This window comes from Montipora foliosa, chromosome 9 (genome assembly GCF_036669935.1).
Source record: "Montipora foliosa isolate CH-2021 chromosome 9, ASM3666993v2, whole genome shotgun sequence".
Taxonomy (NCBI): Eukaryota; Metazoa; Cnidaria; class Anthozoa; order Scleractinia; family Acroporidae; genus Montipora; species Montipora foliosa.
In genome coordinates, this window is record NC_090877.1 from 7,014,191 (window position 1) to 7,032,843 (window position 18,653).

Sequence of the window (18,653 nt, forward strand, 5' to 3'; positions counted from 1 at the left end):
AATGTACCTCGTCCTTAATAAGCCAAGCACGCAAAACAAGTTGGCCTTAAATACACCAAGTAAAAGCACGCAATAGTTATTATGAATATTCCTCGTTCTATAAGCCAACCACAAGAAACAAGTTCGCTTTTACACCAAGTAAAAGCACGCAATAATTATCTTGAATATTCCTCGTTCTGTAAGCCAACCACGCAAAACAAGTTCGCTTTTACACTAAGTAATAGCGCGCTATAATTATTATGAATATTATAAGCCAAGCACACAAAACAATTTACACCAAGTAAAAGCGCGCTATAATTATTATGAATATTCCTCGTTCTGTAAGCCAACCACGCAAAACAAGTTTGCTGTTACACCAAGTAAAAGCACGCAATAATTATGATGATTATTCCTCGTTCTATGAGCCAACCACGCGAAACAAGTTCCCTGTTACACCAAGTAAAAGCACGCAATAATTATGATGAATATTGCTCATTCTATAAGCCAACCACGCAAAACAAGTTCACTTTCACACCAAGTAATAGCGCGCTATAATTATTATGAATATTATAAGCCAAGCACACAAAACAAGTCCGCTTTTACACCAAGTAATAGCGCGCTATAATTATTGTGAATGTACCTCGTCCTATAAGCCAAGCACGCAAAACAAGTTGGCCTTTAAACCAAGTAAAAGCACGCAATAATTATCATGAATATTTCTCGTTCTGTAAGCCAACCACGAAAACAAGTTGGCTTTTACAACAAAGAAAAGGCATGTACGCAATAATTATTATGAATATTCCTTGTTCTAAAGGCAACCACGCAAAACAAGTTCGCTTTTACACCAAGTAATAGCGCGCTATAATTATTATGAATTCATAAAGGCCACCTTTTCCAGCGAACAGTTTTTTGAAACAACATATTTGCTATTAGAGGCAAAAACCCCTTCCCATTTCATTACGTGCGTGAAGAGAAAAAACTCAGTCGTGTCAAATATGCGCAATATTACAACAAACTAAAATTTCAGGATCAAACCGTTTCCATGAAGAACCTTTTCCTTGAATAATGAAGCACAAAATAGACGACAAGCTTTCTTTCAAATAAGCCTTGGCTGTCACATTTCCAATTATTTTTTCTTACCTGAAGACTGTGCAGAGTTGATCACAGATCCACGTAAGGTGTTCGATTCGTTCTCTGTCTTTTCAAAACAAAATAGAAAATAGAGCTAAATATTGTTACCTCTTACCATTAATTATCTGAAAATAAGTCCTACAATCTTCTAATATTTTGCAAAATCAAAAAAAAAAAAAAAATGAAACTGGAAGTATGAGACAAGATATTACAAAGTCATAAATGCTAGCGCCCTCATTTTTTGAATGACCTTTACAAAAGAGTGATAAATGTATTTTTTTGGATTATAACTTCTCTATAACTTAATCAATAAGACTGGAATTTTGCAGAGTGGTTAAGCATTTGAATCAAAAACCCTCTGAGGGGAGTCAGAATGTATGGCAAAAACATCTACTTCGTGTACGAAATACAGATGACATAAAATAATGGAAACAGGCGACAAGAAACAATATCACACCAAAACATAACGTCTTGCAAACAGTAGTTAAACAATAATTATGTTACCATTTGTGTCTGGTGCCCCACGAAGGAGCCATATTAAATTAAAGATGAACTGTCCAAGTGAAATTAAGATTGGTTACTTAATAGTAATACATGAAGCCGCAGTTAACCTAGCAACCTTTGTAGCTTTCTTAATTGGTGTTGATAGAAGAATCCTCCTTACAAGAAGGGGTTTCTCTCCACTAACTAAAACATTCACTAATTAGCAGGTAGTTTGAGGGGAATATTGTGTGTGAATGGTGGCTGAGTTGAGGAAACATCATACACAAAAGTTAGGGTTAGTCTGTAGAATGAGGGGGAGAAATTTACAAAGCAAACTCTCAACCCCAAAATAAGGCTAACAAATGAAACAAATTCTGTGTGAAATTAAAAACTTTAATCACAGAAACAGCCAGATAGTACAGGTATGAAAAACTGAATCACGTAGGAGGGATTAACAAATATTTGACCATAAAAATTATTCAGCAGACGTGGCCGGCTTGGCGGTGATATCTCCAAAAAGGCTCGTGGTGTATGAGGCCACCTAAGCAGAAACAGCCACAAGTCAAAAAGGGACCTTGCCGAGTGCTGGAATATGTACTCACTAGATGCAGATGTAGAAGTCCTTTAAGGCCTTTTACCGACACCTTGAAAACAATATGAAACAGAGAGTTACTGTATTGATATGTACTATTTGATTAAGTAAAAGGGCTAGATCGGACAATTTTTTTTTTCTTTTCTTTAAATAAGCCCTCAGACCCCCAAAAATAGATGCCTGTGATCCTTGAGTGTGAAATAGTTATGCTATATTTTTTAAGTTCTCTGTGTTGTGTTGCTAGTCAAGCCTAACAATAAATACAGTCATTGTTATTTTTTAAGGTATGTTCCAGGGCTCATGCTCTTAATTATATTCACACTGTGGAACAAAATGTGATCATATTGATCAGCCACAGGTTAGCTTATTTGTTGGGGCCAAACTGCACAAAGGCAAAGAAAACAATATGGGGTTTGGGAGAGGATGGCGAGTCTTAAACGTAGCAGTAGTGATAGGCTACAAATTGCTTTTCTTCAGGGGAGAATATTCTACAAGGAACTGGAATCATTGCTTTGTCCTCAGATGGTACAAAATATGAAGGAGTTGCCATGGAATAGTATGGCTTTTTTGCATAGTCATACCTAAGGGGGCAAGGACATGATATTTACAATAACTTATCAGTTTTGCATTGTTTTGCTATGATCCATTTTAAGTTTAGTCTATATATTACCTCGAGATCAAACATTGTTTGCCATGTTATGAAGTGTTCTTACACATCTGTCCTTCTGTGGAATGTTTGTTTCCAGGCTTTAAAGTAATTAAGTAGTTGGTAACACGTTGATCTGTTATTGACTGCAGTGGACTGTTATCTTTGAAGACATTCCAAAGCATTTCACATTTTCATAAGTTGTTGTATCTTTTCTGTGGTGTTTTCATGCAAAGCCATGTCTTTGCAAACTTTTTCGGACAGAGTATTAACAGCAAGCTTCACTCGTATTGTATTTAAATTATCAAGATGGAATTACAAGCGCCCTGATTAAACCGTATTTGTTGTTTGTTGATTTTCCCAAGTGGGTGAAATCTTGCAAATAGTTTTAAAATATTGTTGGTAAAATTGCCTGCGGCGGGGAATCCGATTCGTCGCGAGCGATTTTAAGTGAGCAAGTTTGAAGTTCTGAAACGCTGCTATATCCAAATATATCCACCTGGTTTTTTACTATGTTATGTAAAAGCTATCGATCTTAAACATATGTAAAATTTAGAGTGGAGTAATGTGGAGTACTCCTAAAAGAAGCAGCGGAACACGGCTTGGTCAGTATACCGGTCGTTTCGCCACCGTATGAAGTCGGTTCGCCAACGTCCAAAAACACCTTTTTCGTCGAAAATAATTGTCAATTAGATAACTTGCAATTCACTTCATGAGAGGGATTGTTGATGTGAACCGCCATATTTGTTATTGAACCTTTCAATGCGCCCCAATCCCCCCTCAAATTTTATTAGTTTTCTTTATTGATAGTTTATTGCTGGTCATATTCTTTTGCAAACTTGGTGGCTCCTAAAGGAGCCGTTTTTTGGTTGTGAATTTTACTGACTTCTTCAGTTTCCACGAGTGGGGCTGTTGAGATGTGAGCACGTTTTCAGCAACTGTGCGGCGGTCTTCTCTTTCCTTTCGTACTTCTCCCAGCTGTCGAATAGCCTCGCCTTTTTCGATACTGCTTCAGTTTTTCATCAGACACAAATACTAGGATATTGATTAGTAGAAAGAGGTTTAGATAGTTTTACTAATACTTGGAAGCTGCATATGCATAACGTTTTCGAGTTCGATTCCTTACTATAATACTTGGAAACTGTTTTCCCAGTTCGATTCCGAATATTGCGTTGTCTTTATCTTTACTTTAATGCTCAATAGACTGCATAATGTTTTCTCGGTTTTATTAATTTAACAGTGATTAATACCTTCTTGTAGTCTTTTTCTTTCTTGTTGGCCATCAGGACAAACACAAGTGGGACTTGCTTTGCATATTCCCCGGATCGGACGAAAGCATTCACCGTCAGTAGCTGCTTGAATGGGTGTCGCACAAGCTTGAAGGTTCCGTCCATGTACCAGGATTTAGCCTTGGCCAGGGTGTTTAGCTGCTCCTGTCTGGCGAAGATCAGATGCCTTTCTGCTTAACTGTCAGGTCGGCTTGGAAGAAACCGGGAGGGAGACATTCCTCGACCAGTTCGAAGTCCAGATCTTTCGGTTGCTCAGGTCTGAGTTTCTGCCGGAGTCGGTTGGCAGCTCTAGCCACATGCGCAGGCTTAGGGAGGGCTGGACAAGGTGCAGCAGTCAGTTCATCTAACATGACCTAAAAAAAAGGAAGGAAAATTTGACTGTCTCGTCTATGAGATGCTTTTCATCAAGCAGCAATTCTAGTCTCAACACACAGATTCCTCGCAGACTGATTCCATTCACGGAAAGCTCTTTGTTTAAGAACATTCCATCACCTATTGTCGTTTTAGTATTGTGAAAAAACAAGCATACCAAAAGATGGCGGAATGTCAAAGGCATCCATCTCTTCCTCGATTCTGCTACTCTCCCCAATTGGATCAGTGATCTCACTGCAATATAGGCATCGCCAAACCACCTCTAATCCGGTCTTAACAGCATCTCTCTACTGCTGTCTCGAAATTCCCGTGTTGCAACGTCGATGTTGTCATTTGTCGCAGCCATCGCAGAGGAGCACTTCCAGTCTCGCTGTTACTTCCTCATTGCAATAGATACAATAATAGCTTTCCATCTCGAGTGACTCTTGTAAACATATTTGATCAGCGAAAATACTTCGATAAGATGGGTTGAATTGAACAGAAAATCACAGCCCTATTATACAGCAATGCCTGATTAAGCCGGATCAAACTCGCAGGAATTTGATTGGCAGATATTGTTGGTGTTATCTGTTCTTTCTTGTAGTTACATATCATTAAACGTTTAAACAATATGCTATTTAAGTTGAAAACGTTCTCACCTCCTTTGCAACATGCCGCACAAGTGAAGTTAATGAGCTCACATTGTTTTTATCGCATTTCTAATTCTTCCCGTAACAGAGAGAAAAGAGACCGGTAGAGAAGCAGGCTGGAAGGGGAACATTTAATAGTTGAGTTGGGGAAAGAAAAAGTTTTGCCGGAAATATTTAATCAGTGTTTCAAACAATGCATAAACCCTCTGCGAGAGTAGAACAAACACGTAGGCGAAATTTGCAGGAAACAATTGAACGTGTCTAAGCGGGTAATCAAACAAACATATTTCAACTCGATGGCTCTTTAACTACGCAAATGTTTAATAAAAAGGTTTTACAGCCGGTTTATGTTCACAAATAAAGCCGTGGATGGCGTGGGAGACAAAGAGGGAGAGAGAGAGATTGGGGAGAGTGAAACGAACATTTTCAAGCCGAATCAAACAATTCATCTTGGATCAAAGGTCACATTATCTTCTTTTGGTAATTTGTAAATAAAATTCAGATCTATTTCACAAAGTATTTTGGACGTTGGCGAACTGACATTATTAGACGTTGGCAAATAGACTTCATACGTTGGCGAACAGGTCGTTGGCGAGCTGACACGTTGGCGAAACGACCGGTTACCCTTGGTCACGGTAAGCGGGACATACCTGCATTCGACACTGTCTTACTTCAGTCAAATTTAAGCAGCTTCCGACGAAAATACTTGACAGACAAAATAGTATTGAGTTTTGGGTCAAAAATATCAAGAAGGCCTTTAAATAATACACTAAGGTGGCCCAAAAATAAACAAAGAAACGCGGAAGGAGCGCTCGTGCCAGTCCTTCTCCGCATCGCACATTGGACCAAGAGCGGAATGCCCGTTTCACCGCCCTATGGACGCCCTATGTATAAGCGCCATGCTGCTGACTGCTGACCAAAACGAAAAGGACGCACTAGTTCCCGATCCTGTCTCTCACGTGTTATCCAAGATGGCGGAGGATGACAATCTTTCTACGGAGCAAGATTCGAAAGATACTGGAGTTCATTGAAAGGATTAAGTGCTGACTTGGAGTGTGTAATTTTCGAGAGTAATGCATCATGTTCCTTTTGGAATAAGGCCGATTATGAGACTCAGAGAGCATCAAACAAGGTAATCCGTTGATTGGTTTTTCTCACAACCTATTGAATACATCGGAATAAAAGCTTTCTTTTTCATTTCTCCATGTACAGAGTGCTTTTATGTTCAAAGTTTGGAGCCTTTAAAGGACATTGCGTAAGCTAAGTAAATGTATTAACTCGAAAGATATCACATTCACATTCATAAGCTATTTCAGAGAGCTATGTGACCTTTAAATGGTATTGCAATAGTAATGGCATATGCTTTACACAGACTCAACTATGTAATGTAGCAAGTTACATAGTTATTACATAGCAAGTAAGGAGCAGTAAATAGCCTTTATATAGCTCAACATAGTTATATGATAAACTTTACATAGCGTTTACATATGTCTGGTTCTACAATGGAATTTTCTTACTTCTTTAATTTTATACATAATAAGAAACTGCATGCTAAACATTTCTTTAAGTTTTTATCTGAAAAGAGTTGAATTTATAGAATAGAAACTGTAATAAACTAAAAATTTGTTTCATTTGAGAAATATTAAAATTGTTAACAAGCTGTAGACTATTGCTAGTTTATTTCCAGTTTCCTGCAAGAAATGAAGACTGGAAGAAATTGTCATTTTCTGGCAGCACCTGATAGATGTATCAAATTCCAACTATTTCCATCTTTTGAAAGAACCCAAAACTTGCAAAAACTGGAAAACAATTTCTGGAATAACAGCTGGAATTTGACTCTGGAATAAAGCTGTCACATTTTAGAAATTTCCAGAAATTTCCAGAACTTAACAGAAAGCTTGAAATTCATTTTGCAAGGGGTCAGTGCCAAATTTGTGCGAAATTCGACCATCAAAAAGCATCTTGGTACATGGCTTTCTCAAACGAGACTATCATCACCTGAATAAGCAATGTTTCCGCTGCAATTAAATTCAATAAAATTTTTGGGTAAATGAAACGGAGGTTTTTTGAGGCCCAATTTCAACATGCTGTTTGTCAACAAAAGTCGACCTTTGACCACCAAAGCAGAGGCAAGGTATATTGAAACCACACACGCTAATCTCGATTTATTCACTAAACAATTCGAGACTCTAGGTTTACTGACACAATACAACGTGAATTGACTGGAACTACTGTAGGTCAAGGGGAACGTGTCATTGAAGTTTAACTGTCTTGGTTTAAGAGTGACATATCCGGTAATTAAAATAACTGACCTAAAAATTTGCATACCAGCAAGATTCATTCCATTCCATATTTTTGGGCAAACAAGTTTCCTTAATTCACTTTGTGAACATACCTGCAAAACAAAGAAAGGTATCCCCCTTTATGTAAGCATACGCTTCTTGGATTTTCCTTGAAGCCCTCAAACAACCATTGAACCAGTCGAACGCTTCATGACTTTCGTGAGTTGTGCCGTGATTGTGTCGTCAGAGCTGTCACGCAAGAGATAAGGACAAAGCACACAGACCATTATGACTGCATGCGGTTCTATTCTGAGTTTGTTGGGGGAATTTGTGGCCCAAGTTCTGACAATCCAGCAAACGTTCAATGCGTAATAACAGCAAAATGTGATAAGGACATCAAGGCACACATGAGAAGTTATAAAGTGTTGGATTCTTCTCTGGATACAGAGGCTGGGCTTTTGCTCGCACGTGCGGGTGATCTTTAAATTAAATCACTTAAATTAGATTGAGCAGAAAATCTCTTTGTGAAATCTACCTATTACAGACTTAATGTCAAAACCCGGCCACAACAAATAGACCCTAAAAACACTGCTGCCACAGTGCCGCCGCAGTCGTGTTGTTGGATATACCTCGTTCGTTAATCCATGAGGTAAGCACCGTGACACTGCGGCACTAGCCACTCTACTCAGCTCAATTTAACCGTAAGACGACTAAGGCACTGCAGCACCAACCATTCTACTGAATTCACTCTATCTGACACAAACTGCGCAAAAACCACTTTCGTTCAGTTCAGTACTGGGGCTAGCGTCGCGAACATAAATGCTCCTTTGTGGATGGGTATTCAGCAATCGCTCCAATTGCGAAAATCGAGTAAGCAAGATATGTAAGACCATGTAATCATGTATCGTTGTACAAGACTGCGAGCACTCACTTTTCCAGTTGTCCCTGAAGCGAGTACATTGATCAGTGTAGCCAGATTGTATCACTGCCCGTGAAACTAATGGTTATTATTTTCTCATTAATTGCTTTTAAAAGGTGTTTTTGAGATAGATGATATAATTTTTGGGTACGACGATATGCCCACGGCATTGTGATCGATTTGGAATCCGATTGAGATGTAATAAGAAAAATTACGCCTGCCCACATGAATGGGCATCACACATGGTAGTGAAAGGGGAGCGCGGATTAACCTTTGCTCAGTTTTAAAAACTTGACTTGCGCTTGACTTGCTGTTCTAGCGAAATTTCAACTATTTATAACCGAAGTTGTAGCACAGTGGCGAAGTTACCATGAAAACAAGATAGCCACTGAAAAACACGCTATATTTTATCTTTAAACGCGAATATCTCAAAAACGAACTAGGTGACTCCCATTTTTTATTGCTGCAGAGTAATTGGCACGCTAAGACAAAACTCATTGCAAAGTTTAAAAAAATTCTTTGCAGCAGATTCATAGCCACCTTCACAATTGGGAAATTTTAATGTGGTTCTGAATCTGCTCCAGATTTTTTTTTAACTTTGCAAAGAGTTTCATCTTAAATTATATACTATAATAAAGTTTCTATATAACGCCTGCTCTCATTGGTTTAAACACTGTGCTTTATGAGAGTACAAAGCACGGAACAAACGAAAGCTCACGCCATCATCCGCACAAAAGGCAGATAAATTTCCGAATTTTTCCTTGGGTATTATTGAACAGTTTGTTTTCCAATTGTCATATCGGAAACGTGCAGGTTTTCATGGGCAACAATTCGGCCGGTTTTCACTGAACATAATTATTTAGATCCTCTTTTTTGCTGTTTTTTACGGACTGAAACATAGAGGCACTTGTTTTTCCTGAATAAGTCCGGCCGGGTGACTGAATCAGTTGGAAGGCTCTCTGGGTATAAATCGGCGTCTCAGTTACCGTGACTAACTGTACGAAATCAGTCAACTGATTCACTTTAGTAGGGAACGAGAGCAATAAGGTTTATAGAACAATGCTCACAGCAAATAGGACAAGCCGGCAATGGACACCTTTTCATTTCTCTGCTCTCGAGTTAGAAGATCCAACTGAATCAGCCGGTTACCATTAATTTACAACTGAATCAGTTATTGACATGAATGGCGCCGGATAATAGCGGAAGACCATCCCTACGATTTTCCTCGCACTCGCAGTAATTTTTGCTGTTCTTCGGGTCAACTGAATAAGTCGGGTTGTGTGACTGAATCAGTTGGAAGGCTCTCTGGGCAATCAAGCTTTTCGCGTACGAAATCAGTCAACTAAACAAGTCCACGAGACTTGACGCAGTTATCAGTGAGACAACTTTATGGTATATGGACCTATATGCAAAGAGATTTATATGCATCACTGTTCATATGCCTCTGGAACTAAGGCGGTCAACATCAGTGAATAAGCAAAGGAAAACAATCCATCACGCCAATTTAAATGACACCAACACCAGCGCAAATGTCACGGGCACGTGTCTACAATGTAATTCAATTCACAATCGCAATAATTGAATTTACCAGAGAATGATTCAAAGCTTTTTTTCTCCTTGTTCTTTTATTTTTCCTTTCTAGTTCCCCGCTAAAGCAAGGCTTCCAAGGCAAATAATTATTTACAGAATGTAAAAAAAAATTTGACTAAGACACGGCAAGAAAAGCAGTCGATGTTTCTTATTACAAAGGTTCTAAGGGGCGTGCAATTCATCGCAAGAGCTCGTACATTAAGGGCTTAATAAGTGCAAATGCCAACATTCATCCACAACGGGCGAAGTAAGTACATGTAATTGCTGTTTTTTATTTAATTATCCGTGCGCGTGTGTAAAAATTATAAGTAATGCGGCTTTCTCAAAAAATAACATGCCTTGACTGCGTTTTGGCTGGTAAGGAACAAGTCCGTATTGCAAGTCATTTTTGCTCCCATAAATTAAACAGTGATTTAGCAGTCGGTATGAAAATTGTCTGCTTGAAGGTCACAAACAGTTTCAATATTGACGGTGAATCAAAGATTGCTTTATGTTCATAAAGAAATTAAAGAATAAATAATGTGTAAAAAAATTGGCACGAACACTGGGCTCTCCCTAGTTTTCAGCACAACTGGTTGGGGCGTTTTCAAACCGGTAAAGCATTTGGTTAATGTTGGACGTTCTGCAACGGATAAGCGACTTCTGAGCGTTTGCAGGCGGTAATAAGTGCTCTTACAAGCGGTAGATTTTACCGGTTACCGCCTAATAAGCAGAACCCTGGAACGTGGTTGCTTTTCATTGGCTCGGACAAAACTGCTTCAGTTGTGGTTTGATTTGAGCGAGACAACTTGTCATCACAAGAATTACGATTGGCGGAGAGGGTATGAAACAGTCAACTGATTCAGTACTGATAAGCCACCACTTGATATTTGATTCCTATTGGTTAAAACTGTACTGAATCAAACATTCCAGTTTGTAATTTTGCATTCCAGTTTGGATGTAGCCGGTGTTAAGGGTTAATCCGTGCTCCCCTTTCACTGCCATGTGTGATGCCCATTCATGTGGGCAGGCACAATTTTTGTTATTACCTCTCCAAATCGGATCGAGATGCTGTGGGCAAATCGCTGTACCCAAATCTTAAACCTGATTCGATAGGCAATGGGAAGCCAATGAAGTTCGTAGAGAGCTAGTATAGTAAATGGTTAGAACCCAAATGAAAACGAACAGCATACTTAACCCTTTCAGCCCCGTTGGGCTCCCCATTGACGAGTAAAATCGTCTGGCGTTAGACAGAGTAAAATCTATAAGTGGCACTATTGGGAGTGAAAGGGTTATTAAGACACCATTGGTAGTACGGTGTCCAAGTGGCTACCCACATGTACGCATTGCGTACCAACTTTTTTAAACAACGCCGAGAAATACGAAAACACAATAGTTTCAATGTCCTGACTACAGGATGCTAAACTGGCACAGCAAGATTAATTGAGCAGTGAGAGGGAATAACTATCTTAAGCCAATTTTCGAAATGCCTTTCTTCATCAGGGTTTCCCAACGAATGATTTTGGCGTATGGAGAAAGAGAGGGAAAGGCATAATTTGAATAACCGGATTATGCATCTCTAGTTAAAAACGACCAATTCTGTCCTGACGAGCAGCCTTTCTCAATGGAAACGTGTGAGCAGTTCAATTAGCTCATTCAAAGTCCCTGGATCAAAATACATGGAGTAACCAGGTATCCAGATAAAAAAAATTGTGACGAAAAAACAAGCAATTCCAACATTGGATAGATTTAGACATGTAATAAAAAATTATTAGTTTGACGTCAATTTCAGAAAATTGAATATTACACTCTTAATGACATCCCCTCCTGTTAGGAACTTTTAATTAGCTTTCGATAAGAAAGATGAAATGGGATGCCATCGCTTTTCTATAGGCTGTTTTTCCCTCATTTACATAATAGAATTTCTATTTTTAATGTTCGGTGATTATTATTGTATAAAACGCTCTTAGTCTGTTAAATTCCCAAGTATTTATTCTGTAACAACTGTCTCCATTAGCCGAAATCATTCCTTGGGAAACCCTGATGAAGAAAGGCATATTTCTTTCAAATACTAGCTTAAGATAGTTATTCCTTCACTGTTCAATTAACCTTGCTGTGCCAGTTTAGCATCCTGTACTCAGAGCATTGAACGTATTGTCTTTTCGTTCATTTATCTTCTAGGTGCACCCCAGATTTCTGAGAAAAACTTCCTGGTTTTGATTATCAGCAATGGTGGATAAAAAGTTGGACCTTTTGGAGCGGCATATGCAAGAGCTTAGCGTTGCAAGAAGGGAGGGAGACAGACTAGGCAAGGGTTTTGCTTATTTTAATCTTGGTAGATACTATCAGGGCACAGCTGACCTTAATCAAGCCATAACAAATTACACAGAAGCATTAGCCATTTTTAAGGAAGTGGGTTTCAGGGCCGGAGAAGGAGCGGCCTATGCATCTCTCGGCAATGCTTATGACAGTCTTGGTAATTTCAAGCAAGCCATAGAGTACCACCATCAAGATCTTAGTATTGCAAAAGAGGTAGGGGACAGGGCCGGAGAAGGAAGAGCTTATGGAAATCTCGGCAACGCTTATCAAAGTCTTGGTAATTTCAAGCAAGCCATAGAGTACCACCATCAAGATCTTAGTATTGCAAAAGAGGTAGGGGACAGGGCCGGAGAAGGAGCGGCCTATGGAAATCTCGGCAATGCTTATGACAGTCTTGGTAATTTCGAGCAAGCCATAGAGTACCACCATCAACATCTTAGTATTGCAAAAGAGGTAGGGGACAGGGCCGGAGAAGGAAGAGCTTATTGCAATCTCGGCAACGCTTATTACAGTCTTGGTAATTTCAAGCAAGCCATAGAGTACCACCATCAACATCTTAGTATTGCAAAAGAGGTAGGGGACAGGGCCGGAGAAGGAGTGGCCTATGGAAATCTCGGCAACGCTTATCGAAGTCTTGGTAATTTCAAGCAAGCCATAGAGTACCACCATCAACATCTTAGTATTGCAAAAGAGGTAGGGAACAGGGCCGGAGAAGGAGCGGCCTATGGAAATCTCGGCAGCGCTTATCAGAGTCTTGGTAATTTCACGCAAGCCATAGAGTACCACCATCAAGATCTTAGTATTGCAAAAGAGGTAGGGGACAGGGCCGGAGAAGGAAGAGCGTATGGCAATCTCGGCAACGCTTATAAAAGTCTTGGTAATTTCAAGCAAGCCATAGAGGACCACCATCAACATCTTAGTATTGCAAAAGAGGTAGGGGACAGGGTCGGAGAAGGAAAAGCTTATTGCAATCTCGGCAACGTTAATCGAAGTCTTGGTAATTTCAAGCAAGCCATAGAGTACCACTATCAAGATCTTAGTATTGTAAAAGAGGTAGGGGACAGGGCCGGAGAAGGAAGAGCTTATTGCAATCTCGGCAACGCTTATCAGAGTCTTGGTAATTTCAAGCAAGCCATAGAGTACCGCCATCAACATCTTAGTATTGCGAAAGAGGTAGGGGACAGGGCCGGAGAAGGAGCGGCCTATGGAAATCTCGGCAATGCTTATAAAAGTCTTGGTAATTTCAAGGAAGCCATAGAGTACCACCATCAACATCTTAGTATTGCTAAAGAGGTAGGGGACAGGGCCGGAGAAGGAGCAGGCTATGGAAATCTCGGCAATGCTTATAAAAGTCTTGGTAATTTCAAGCAAGCCATAGAGTACCACCATCAAGATCTTAGTATTGCAAAAGAGGTAGGAGACAGGGTCGGAGAAGGAAGAGCTTATTGCAATCTCGGCAACGTTTATCGAAGTCTTGGTAATTTCAAGCAAGCCATAGAGTACCACCATCAACATCTTAGTATTGCAAAAGGGGTAGGGGACAGGGCCGGAGAAGGAGCGGCCTATGGAAATCTCGGCAGTGCTTATCAAAGTCTTGGTAATTTCAAGCAAGCCATAGAGTACCATCATAAACATCTTAGTATTGCAAAACAGGTAGGGGACAGGGCTGGAGAAGGAGCGGCCTATGGAAATCTCGGCAACGCTTATCGAAGTCTTGGTAATTTCAAGCAAGCCATAAAGTACCACCATAAACATCTTAATATTGCAAAAGAGCTAGGGGACAGGGCCAGAGAAGGAGCGACCTATGGAAATCTCGGCAGTGCTTATTACAGTCTTGGTAAGTTCAAGCAAGCCATAGAGTACTACCATCAACATCTTAGTATTGCAAAAGAGGTAGGGGACAGGCCCGGAGAAGGAGCGGCCTATGGAAATCTCGGCAATGCTTATCAAAGTCTTGGTAATTTCAAGCAAGCCATAGAGTACCACCATCAACATCTTAGTATTTGCCAGGAAACAGAGGACCCAATAGGGCTGGCAATCGCATGTTATTATATTGGTCATGTTCATGAATTTTTTGGCTCCTTGAGCAAAGCTCTTAATTACTGTCGTCTAAGCGTTTATTATTTTGATGAAGTTAGGCGTCTTCTTCAGTCAGAGAATGCATTGAAAATAAGCTTTCGTGACACAAAGGGGTTTGCGTACACCGCTCTGTGGACAGCACTCTTGAAGAATGGAGAGGTTGATGAAGCTTTGTATGCTGCTGAGCAAGGACGAGCACAGGCTTTGGCAGACATTTTAAAGATGCAATATGGTGTTGATGAGAAACCTTCTGCGCCACCTACGATGAAGTTAAGTTTTGGAATGAACGACTTACCTTCACAAACTGTTTTCATAGCACTTGATGGGAACACAATCAGCTTCTGGTTGCTAAGAGAAGATATCGGGATAAATTTTAGACAAAAGGAAATCGAAAATCGAAGTGCCAAATCACTGATGGAAACTACTTTTAAAGAGATCGGTGTGGAAACTGTTGTACAATGTGATGATCGTTCCCTTGACAGACAACGCAATGACTTCTCGTACAGTAGGGGAGCTGTTGAGGAAACCGTTCACTCCTTGAGCCTCTCTGTGAACTGTTTACAGCCCTTGTATGATGTCTTAGTCAGCCCTATGGCAGACTTGCTCCAGGAAGATGAGTTAGTCTTTGTTCCTGATGGACCATTTTGCTTGGCTCCTTTTTCTGCATTGAGTGACTCTGTCAGGATCCGTGCAATTCCCTCGCTGACCGCTTTAAAAGTGATCACTAGTGCACCTGACGACTTCCAAAGTAAGAATGAAGCATTGCTTGTGGGCGATCCGTGCTTGAAGGAAGTCACTTGGGGCACCGGTGGACCCAAGTATAAAGAGTTGCCACGCGCAAAGGAAGAGGTGGAAATGATTGGAAAACTTCTGCACACCACACCTCTTACAGGTCAAAATGCAACCAAAGCTGAGGTGCTGAAAAGAATGAAGTCAGTTGCTTTAATCCACATTGCTGCACATGGAGCTGTTCAATTTGGAGAAATTGCCTTGGCCCCAAATCCCAAACGCACATCACAGATCCCGAAAAAGGAAGATTACATGTTAACGTTGAGTGATGTTTACGCAGTTCGTCTTCAGGCAAGACTTGTTGTGCTGAGTTGCTGTTATAGTGGCCAGGGAGAGGTGAAATCTGAGGGTATTGTGGGAATAGCCAGGGCTTTCCTGTGTGCTGGTGCCCGATCTGTTCTGGTGTCACTCTGGGAAATCAACGACAAGGCGACCAAGATGTTCATGAAAAGTTTCTACGAACAGTTAGCAGATAGAAAAAGTGCAAGTAGAGCTCTTCACCATGCTATGAAATCTCTTCAGGAGACAAAGAATTATTCGGCCATAAAACACTGGGCGCCATTTGTGCTAATCGGCGATGATGTCACCTTTGAGTTTAGGCAGCTCGAACATGTACTTTGTACATGTTTTTAACCAGGAAGTTGTCGAAATGAGCAGGTACGTTCTTCACAAAGAAATAGCTTTAAAATCGGTTGCCAGAGTGGATATTTTTACTGGAACTGCTTTGGTTAATACCTAAATTAAATATTGTCTGCATTCACCGAGTCAGCTACTTCAGCTTCCTGCAGATAGCTAGCTGTTTGAGCCCGTGTTATGATGGAGTGACTGTGAAACTGATCGGTGATTGTCGATTGCTTATGTCAAGTGAAGTAACAGTGAATAGGAATTGTTGCTATTAACTCTAGCACAAACAGTTAAATGAATGAATTAAGATAATTGTTATATTATTTACTTGTCAATCAGAACGAAATTCGTTATTTGCATTTAATCCACTACTTGTTTCTTTCTTCCTTGTTTTTCTTTTTCAGAAACGATGTCCAAAACGTGAAAAACTTACTTGGACTGCAATACGTCGATATGTTATTTTCCTTTCTTCGATTATATGAGTTATTGAAAACAATTCAATCAATCAATTATAGTTAAAGTACCATGAGATTTCAGTAGTATTAAGATACTGTTCAAGTCTTACATTTGTGCCTTGTTTTGTAAGCATCTGTTCCAGGATTAGGTAATCACTTGATAGAAATCAGGGGTTTGTTTCCATAACTGAGGATCTAGCCGTCTTGTTATTTTGGCCCTTGAAAATAACTCCAAGCTTTTGCGGTTTGTTCCTCAGGTGACATGTGTACTCTTAAGCTTGCTATACCAACTTTCCATTTACAATATCATTAAGTGACAGTCTCGGGGAATGTGTATTTTCTGTGTTTCTGTAAGGTTCGCCAAAGCTAAATAAGCAAATTAATTGTTTCTGGAGGCAAATGTCTATAAGCTAGAAAACAACCTAGGAAAGTATAAATGTTTGGAAATTACAAAAATTTTAATGTAGCGTTCACATTTAAATGAGACGGAAATTCCTGGAACAAAACGCTTTATTCCTAAAGGGTTTGAATCGGGCACAACATTGAGTTAGCCAATTTGTTTATTGTTTATTTTCCCACAAAACGTGGTTCAAAAACAGACACTTTTCTGACGTTGATGAGGACTAGGACAATATGGGTAAATCTAACTCTTAGGTGATGGACTCTTGCTAGGGCCTGGAACCAAACAAATGGAAAGCTCTTTACTTTAAAGATGTACATGTTGATTTTGTGATATTTTGTCACAGAGGGACTGGACCGATGCAAAATAATTCAATGAAATGGGCGATTTCTTAAAACTTCTAGAAGGTAAAAGGGTGTGTGGGGTAAAAGTTGCCTGATCTCTTAATTAATTGTGTGCATTTTAAACTCCTGGGGAGGTGGGACTTTGCCCATGCATATGCTTGTGGAAATTTTTTGAATTTTAAAAATGGTATGACTACCCGAGTCACGTCATTTCATACCACTTCGCACCATTGCAAACGTTGGTCAGTAACTCTTGAGTTGACAAAGGTGTTAAAAGGGAAGCATTCCATCCTTTCTCCATGTTAAAACTGAGGGCAGGATGGGCACCCACCTCCTAAACTGTGCACCCCAAATCGAGAGTAAGGTCTAACGTCTAATTTTCCACTACCATAGTCACGTCGACCGCGGCTGAACGTGCAAACAGATTTAATCCGAGCTAAAGTCTTTGTCTTGCTCTCCTCCACTTATGTAAATTTGGAGTATTTTGTACCTGCTATGAACGGTCATCACTTCTTTCCATCCCTCAAACTGACATTTCCCTTTTTATTCAACTTATACGATGTACAGTGTACTTTAGACTTCAAATTTACTTCAACAAAACAAAGATTTTAAACAAGCTGAGAAGATTCAAAATAGGCAAGGCAAAGAGTTGAAACCGGATCGATGGCTTCACCTTGCAGTTTCCGATATCCTCTAGACCAACGAGACAAGCTCCCGGAAAGTCGAAATTTTTAGAGTATTGACATAATAGTACCTAGCAAAACAATTGAAAGTTAACCTTCTTCAACGGGGTTTTTAGACCTAAATACTGTAGATGAGTACGGCATAGCTTAGAAACGCTATTTCTTGTTGAACTAAAGCTGTCATTCTGCTTGTTTTCATTGTTTTTAGAGCGGTAAGCTTGTCAATATTAACATAGCATAATGTGTCGTGTAATTGTTACGAAATGTCCAATGTCAGTTTTAGGGATGGAAAGTAGTGTTGGCCGTTATGAACTCGCATGTTCATTTCCAACTCCTTGATAATGGCATCATGAGGTCGCCGAAACATCGGAAGTTTAGCTTTTTATCGCTAGTTTTTACATGTCCGTATTTCACTGTTTTCATCTTTATTTGGTAATTTAACATTTATGTTTCCTGATTTCTTTTTAGGGGATTTAACAATCACGTAATTAGTTTTCTTAATATTTATAGAGAGCTTGTTTAGATCGCACCATTCTTTAATTTTAGCCAGCTCTGTGTTATTTAGTTTTTCAAGATCTCGAATAGGTGATGAAACAAAGACATTAGTGTCATCAGCAAAAATCCTGAAGTTCAGTTTATCAGAGCAGTAGAAATGTTGTTTATATCAAGTAAGAATAAAAGAGGACCAAGGGAACTACCCTGTGGTACATCACTTTTCATTGTTTGTTTGTTTTTGCCTTTTGGCCAAAAATCGCGATTTTCAACACTTTTGGAAAAATCGTTATTTCCCTTCTAATAGGTCTTATTTCAAGTGGTTTTTTATAGCACAAATCTATGATAGTTAAGCTTTCTATCATTAAAAATTAGGCTATAAGGTGACTTGTGTTTCCTAGTTTATTGGCCTTGTGAAGTTTGCCCAAAAATGATTTGACGATAGGTCTATCCCGATTGGGCTGGCAAACTGGAAAGTGGTGCTTCAAAAATGGCAAAGAAGTGCTTAAATAATGCTCGACTTTTGAAAAAGGTGCTCGAAAGTTACTGATTTTCATCGGTATGCCTATTTTTTTTT

The 18,653-nt window shown here is 39.6% G+C and overlaps 1 protein-coding gene across 15 annotated transcripts in view; it reads left to right on the top strand.

Annotated features, from left to right (window-relative positions):
* Positions 1–18,296, top strand: part of LOC137972196 (tetratricopeptide repeat protein 28-like) — a 31,486-nt gene extending 13,190 nt beyond the window's left edge. For 9 of the 15 annotated variants that reach the window (XM_068819051.1, XM_068819053.1, XM_068819050.1 and 6 more), the window contains 2 exons: positions 12,073–15,735; positions 16,107–18,296. In XM_068819051.1, the coding sequence (XP_068675152.1) occupies positions 12,121–15,711 (3,591 nt within the window). In that variant the 5' untranslated portion in view covers positions 12,073–12,120 and the 3' untranslated portion in view covers positions 15,712–15,735; positions 16,107–18,296. Of the gene's footprint in view, positions 1–9,964; positions 10,160–10,200; positions 11,584–12,072; positions 15,736–16,106 lie in introns of those variants that run through there. The other 6 variants (XM_068819059.1, XM_068819055.1, XM_068819054.1 and 3 more) reach the window with 3 other exon arrangements.
* Positions 18,297–18,653: the final 357 nt, after the last annotated feature.